Source organism: Alosa sapidissima, chromosome 22 (assembly GCF_018492685.1).
Source record: "Alosa sapidissima isolate fAloSap1 chromosome 22, fAloSap1.pri, whole genome shotgun sequence".
In the NCBI taxonomy this organism is placed as follows: Eukaryota; Metazoa; Chordata; class Actinopteri; order Clupeiformes; family Clupeidae; genus Alosa; species Alosa sapidissima.
Window position 1 is genome coordinate 26244266 of NC_055978.1, and position 7500 is coordinate 26251765.

At 44.8% G+C, this 7500-nt stretch overlaps 1 protein-coding gene across 2 annotated transcripts in view; it reads right to left on the bottom strand.

Moving 5' to 3' along the window:
• The window catches only part of LOC121697774 (FERM and PDZ domain-containing protein 4-like), a 45812-nt gene that overhangs the window by 13363 nt on the left and 24949 nt on the right, over positions 1-7500 (bottom strand). For both annotated transcript variants that reach the window (XM_042079464.1, XM_042079463.1), the window contains 2 exons: positions 3723-3883; positions 1917-2019 (listed from right to left, as the gene is read on the bottom strand). In XM_042079464.1, the coding sequence (XP_041935398.1) occupies positions 1917-2019; positions 3723-3883 (264 nt within the window). The remainder of the gene's footprint in view (positions 1-1916; positions 2020-3722; positions 3884-7500) is intronic.

Consider the following 7500-nt stretch of genomic DNA (forward strand, 5'->3'; position numbering starts at 1 on the left):
ATTTCATGGATGAATGAATGAGGTAGAATGGAAGGGATGAGTTTATATCTCTCACACACAGACAGACACATATACACACCTACCTGCACATCCACACATATAAACACATGGACACACACATGTGCAGATACATAAATATACAATATATTGCAGGCAGAAAGATATTTCTCATAATGGGTGTGAGAAGAGGATGTACATCACAGGGCTAAGGCACTTTAGTTTGTGGATAAACATTGTTGTTGTTGTTCTTGGGTAACATACATTTAGAGGCAGGGAAGTGAAGAGTGGGAAAAGACCAAAGCCAAAATCTCTTTCTCACTTTTTTTATCTTTTCACACATAGATACGCACACACACACACACAGACACACACACAGACACTCACACACACACACACACACACACACACACACACTGGTATGACACAGCAAAATAAGTATTTGGTTTCAATCCCAAATGTGTCATTTTCCTCCATGCTGAAATGTTAGCAGCCCATAAGAGGGAACAACAGTCATTTCCCCTCTCCCTGGCATCCTGTTTCTTATAGTTGTTTCATTAGCCACAGTAATTACTACACAGTTGGGCCTATGTGTCCAGGAGAGATCTCCTCCAGCCTGTCCTCTTAAGAGCATTTCAGGTCCTCTCCCCTGTTTCATATGCAGCGAACAGCGCAGAGACCAGCCAGGAGCTCAGCTGATAGATGATCGAGTAGACCGTGGCGTGGCCATTAACTGCACATCAGAGAGCATTAAAAAGTGCTTCCTGGTTTCCCAAGCAACAAAAAGAAACCCCACTTCAGATCTGCTGGGACCAATAAGAGCCATCCAGGTCACACAGCTCCAAATGGAGCTGCTCCACTGTCCAATCAGATGGCTAATATGTGCTAGGTGTTCTGGTGGTGCCGTATCATCACCAGACATTAGTGATGGCAATATGGGTCGGTGTTGAGAGATGTGCAAAATTTTAGCACTAATTTATTCATTACCCTCTGGTTAATGGCTCCAATAAGTCAGATAGATTCAGTGATGGCTGATGTGGTAAATGGTTAGAAGGTGACAACGAAGCTGTTGCATAACTATTGAGTCATGTGCAATTACGCCATTCAGAAAAAAAATGCTAAGTCCATCTACTGGCTTTAGAGAGCCATTGTCTCTAAATCCCTAACAGGCCTTGGGCCCATTCAGTCCGAGCCATGCGCCCACACTGTAGCCCGTAGTGGATATGAAGCCTTTTGTTGGGAGCGAAGCCCGTGGTGCCAGGACTGATCTCTCGAGTGGTGTCAGTGGTCAGTCGGAAAAAGGACCAAATCTCTGAAGACACCCGCAAGTCCAGAGCAAACAAAAGAGAAAGTGCACCACGAAAACTGGATTCACACACCCGCACACACGTTCACACACGTGTGCACACACACACACACACACACACACACACACACACACACACACACACACACACACACACACACACACACAGAGCTAACCCTGCAGGACTAAGGCTGAGAGTACATGGCTCTGCTGAGCCCCCTCAACCTGGCCTTGAACTCCTCCAGCTTTAGCACAAGCTCATCCCAATGCTCCATGCACTGTAAAGCCTGGGTTCAACTGGACAGAAGCATTTAGCTTACAGTTTCAGTCACCTTGACCACTCTTCATGTCACTCTTTTGGTCCTGTCTGAACTCTCCCGTAAACTACACATCCATTCCCACAGAGGAAGCGTTTAGGCTTAGATGAGTGGGCCTGAAGATATGCAGGCAGATGATCATGAAGCAGAGCAGATGGATTATTTAATGGGTGGGTTGACTGGAATGGTGGTTGAAAGGATGGAGGGATGGATGAAAGGATGGTGGATGAAAAAGGTGGAGGCCTGCTGGATGAATGGATGGATGGAGTGAGAGTGGTGTGGGTGAGGAGGAGTACCTGACAAGGTCGATGACTCTCTCCCGGGGAGCAGAGGCCACTGGCTCCTCGTTGATCATAATGATCTCATCCCCAGGAATGAGTTTGCCTTCAGACGGACCTCCTGTAATAACACACACAAACACACAGACACACACAGGTACGCATGCACACACACACACACACACACACACACACACACACACACACACACACACACACACACACACACACACACACACACACACACACACACACACACACACACACACACAGATAATTGGCACAGGTGTACACTGCTCATTGTCTTAAATGGAAGATAAGCGTGTGTGTGGTGAATGAGAGGCAAATTAATTTGGCCTTAATTACTACCCACTTAAGACTGTGGAAGGAAAAGAATGACAGATTGGGAGAGAGGGAGTAAGAGAGTAAGAGAGTAAGAGAGAGAGAGAGAGAGAGAGAGAGAGAGAGAGAGAGAGAGAGGGTAGATGTAGCCAAAGCAAGAGAGAACTACTGTAAAAAAAAAGACAGAAAGTCTGAGAGAAGACCGAACCATTGAACAAAGACATGAAAGAGAGAGAGAGAGAGAGAGAGAGAGAGAGAGAGAGAGAGAGAGAGAGAGAGAGAGAGAGAGAGCGATATAATGGGCAAAGGAGGACGACAGAATGAACGAGAGCGAAGAGAGGCAGATCGAAGTGAAGGAGGGGCAGCCACGGCCCCATTGTGTGAGCGGAAGACAGATGAAGATGATTTTTGTTCTTGGCGCCCGTGAGGATTTGCCCGCGCTCTAATGAATATTTCCCGGGAAGCCTGTGCGCCGGCGATAGTGTAATCCTGATGGAGAGGATGGATGATGGCGTCGGAGAAGGAGAGAGGACTGAGAGAGCGAGAGAGAGGAAGTCTGACACGAGAGTTAAATGCAAATACTTAGACGCTGGAAATGACCACGGAGTGCAGCTAATTAAAGGAATAGATTGTCTCTCTATCACACACTGGAGGAGATTCAGAGATTTTCTGGATGTCCACTGGCATACAGAAGTGCCTTTGCAGAAACACGCACAGAAAACTGTGTTTTATTTATTTTAAGGCTATATCTCGCAGCACATGTTCATTCACTTGGGGCTGTCTTGTTGATCTAGTTAAGCGTGTTATGGTCAAACTATCCTGTCAATCCTTCAGATGTTACTGTAAGATTCATCACCAAAACTGAGTGGACTCGTCTCCTTCCCTTCATGCTCCCTATGGTGTAACACAAGAGAGAGGGGGATGGTGTTCTGGAGATTTAGAGAGGAGGTCACCAATCACAAGAGGATGGCTTGAATCCCTCCACATAACTCCATTAGAATTCACTTTTCACTTTCCTGTGAAACACAAACCCCTGTTAATCACAGGAAGCGGGAGGTCACAAGAATTAGCGCCACCCGAGAAATCCAAATCCCCGCACTCATTAGCGCCGACACAAAGTGCTCTCATCCCTATTAGCACCAGTTGAAATTCATAAACATGCGCTGCTGGAGAGATGCTGTCTGCAGTCTGTAACTGTAAGACGTGATGTTTTATTTCCTGTTTCAATCTCATATCCAATGCCTTGTTCATATTGTGAGAATCACATCAGAATGATCAAAACAACATTTGACCTGCAATTGATTGGATTAGATTGAGGAGCATTTCTATATCTTGATATGTAGGGTTTCATGTGGTATAGATCTATGCAGTAGGTGGGTCTATGTGGGTGTATTATTTAGTATGCAGCGTATATGTCATATGTATGAGTGTCTGTGCATGTTTCAAGCCCACAGGTGTGTGTTTGTGTGTGTTTGTATTCACCTGGAGTGACGGAGCGGACCACCACAGGTTTCTCGCTGCCGGCCACGAAGCCAAAGCCCAGGACGGGGTCCCTTCTCATCTCCACCCTCCGAGGGGTTGGGGCCAGTAGCTGCCCTCCGTCCAGAGGCACCTCCTCCAGAGAGTTGCTCTGGGACACGTGACTGAGAGAGGACAGAGAGAGACAGGACACACGTCAGCACACAACACACACACACACACACACACACATGACATACTGTACCACACACATGACATACCGCACACATCAGAACACACACACACATGACATACCACACACATCAGAACACCACACACACACACGACATACCACACACATCAGAACACACACACACACACAACATACCGCACACATCAGAACACACACACACACACATGACATACCACACACATCAGAACACACACACACACACACACACACACACACACACACACACACACACACACATCAACACACACACACACACACATGACATACCACACACATCAGCACAACACACACACACACACACGACATACCACACACATCAGCACACAACACACACGACATACCACACACATCAGCACACAACACACACACACATTAAATACCACACACATCAGCACACAAAACACACAATATACGCAGAGCTTGGAACATCCACTCATTCACAACATAGTGCGCTATGGGGGAACTGGATATTCTAGGCCTAACTATTACACAAGAAATGAAAACGGCCCCTATAGCATGCAAAACAATCAAAACAACATGGCTGTACACACACACATGTAAAAATGAGCATGAATATATAGGCCCACTGTTGGCAGTAAGGAACGGTTGGCACTGGCAGTAAGCTTGGCATGCCATAGTGATGTCATTGTGATAATGTATTGAAATGAGTTGAAATAACATGTTTAACATGTGTTGTGCTCCAGCAGCTGAGATGGTGCAATGACCCATGTTGTGTTCAGGGTAGCGAGCCCAGAGATTAAACGAGCCCACAGCTGGTTTGATCCAGCACAATCATGATAGGTTTTTAATGACTGGATCGAGATGTTTAAAGAAGCGAGACGCGCTTGAAAAGTAATGACATATCGTCCGTTGACACAATGAAAAAAAACATTTGAATTCCTTCGACTGTGCGGCGCAACTGGGATGATGTCATGGAGCTGGGATGATGGACACAGCGGCCCTAAGACGTGCGGGGACCACAGCTGGCAGGAATGAGATTATGTCAAGGGCACGTTAGTAATCCCAGCTGGGAGCGGCTCAGGGCTGCCCGGCCATGCCAGATGAAAACTTAGATATAAACCAAGTGTGAGGATCCTGGAATTTATTTTTGCGTCCATTCAGTACAAACAAACACACACACACACACACACACACACACACACACACACACACACACACACACACACACACACACACACACACACAAACAACCATATATGCACACAACACACACACAGATACACACAGACACACACAAACACAGACACAGACACAGACACACACACACACACACACACACACACAGGCAGGCAAACAACCATATATGCACACAAAACACACACACACACACACACACACACACACACACACACACACACACACACACACATACACATATTATCTCTCACAATACAGTATGCACTGATGTATAATACCATGGTGAAGTGCTTACACTTTCACATGGTCTACAAGCTATTGTACTCAATTACATCCCATAATAAAAATTAATTTGTGTAAAATCCCCTACACATTTATTGGCACCCCTTTTAAAGACGAGTAAAACAATGTAAAAAAACAAATTGTTGCCATTTTATTGTTTCACAATGTAAACATTCAGGTAAAATTGAACCTTTTCATTCTGAGATAAAAAGGTGTGTGTGTAATGTATCTGAAACTCACACTTGAGTAGTAGTACAGATATTTGGTCAGAAAATGACTATAAGCATACCACTTAAGTAAAAGTCTATCTATTATGTACAGTACTTAAGTTTGACAAGTAGCACAATGTCTTTGAAGCCTGTACAAAGGTATGGCTACCGTTCATTTTTGACTGCTGCGTCCTTTTATAGGCCTATAATGTAGTTTATCCAACATGTTTAGAAAGGCAGCAACATCACACTCCATGAACATGCTTTGAAAGCCTAAACAAAAGTGCTATTAATGAAAAGCAAGCAGAACTTTTTAATTCATTCAGCTCCTTACAACAGCCTACATAGGCTTTGGCTAAACTGTGGCTTTTGTAGGAAGTAGCAAGAAAAATTAAAACCCAAGTTAAGTACAGACACTCTCCATTCATTAGTAAGTACTGTACTTAAGTATTTCTACTTAGTTACTTTACATCTCTGACCTCAGCCCTGATAAAACTCAGTAACATTGATTAGTAACGTTTATGATATGCAGTATGCAGTAACATTAATGTTTCATTTCATGAGATCTAGAGTTCTTTTGAGAAGATGAGAGAAGTGTAAAGAAGGACCAAACAAACTGAACTACTGTATTTGGCCACAATTCCCAATGGAAGAAACCAGGCACTGAGCTGCACTGATTTTTTTACACTTCTTTCATCTTTTCAAAGGAACTCTAGATCTCATTCATAGTGACCATTGGGTCCTTGGTTACCTGTCTGACCAAGGCCCTTCGTCCCGGATTACTCAGTTAGGCTGAGTGGCCAGATCTAGGAAGAGTGTTGGTTGTTTCAAACTTTTCCATTTGAGAATGATGGAGGCTACCGTTCTCTTGGGCACATCCAATGCTGCAGACATTTTCTTGTACCCTTCCCTAGATCTGTGTCTTCACACAACCCTGCCTCGAAGGTCTACGCACAATTATCACAATATTTATTTTTTAGACATTTACAAAACACTCCAAACACTTGCTTGTGGGGTGTTGGAGAATTGTGTGTAGATTGATGAGAAAAAAATAAATAATTGAATCCATTTTTATAAGATGAGTCTGAAACATAACAAAATGTGGAAAAAGTGAAGCGCTATGAATACTTTCCATATGCACTGTATGTTCCATATGAAAACGTTTGGATAGCTAGAGGGCTGGGAGGTTTTTCACAAGGCTAATTTATATTGAGGCTTTCTTTCTTATCATTCTCTTCACCCTGTCCCACCTCATCTCCCTCATCACCCTTTGTTTTCTTCCTCATCACTTCCTTTTCAAGACTCTCTAGTCTCCTGTGTCTTCCTCTCCTTGACCCTCTGACAAAAGCCTACAGTACATGCTCCTCTCTCCCTCTTCCCTTCTACTATCCCCCTCTCTCACTCTCTCTTTCTCTCTCTCTCTCGCTCTATCTCTCTCTCATCTAGGGGAGAGGACAGAATCAATCACCATTTACTTCTCTGAGCTCCCAGTTCACTCCATCCTCTCAACTTTCGCCCAACCAGGAGTCATCTACCGTCATGGCAACAGAGGACTGGCGGAATGCGGAATGACGCAGCAGCGTCCTGGTCATTCGTCAGCGGGCCCCCGACGACAGGCTCTGGCAGCCCGGGGGTCTAGGTGGACAGACAAGGCCACGCAGGGTCAGGGCAGCGTGCTGAAGCAGCATGGCCGCTGACAGCAGATTAACCTGAGTCATGGAGGTCGCCAGGTGGACGGAGGTGGAGGCTGGTGGAGTTGGTTTCAAGGACTACAAGTTAAACTTGTGTGTGACAACTTAAACAGGCAGAAAGATTACTTGGAGTGGCATTTAAAGACCTCACACACAAGAAGTTCAAATTCCTTACAGTTTTCTTTATTTTTTTTAGCACATCAACACGG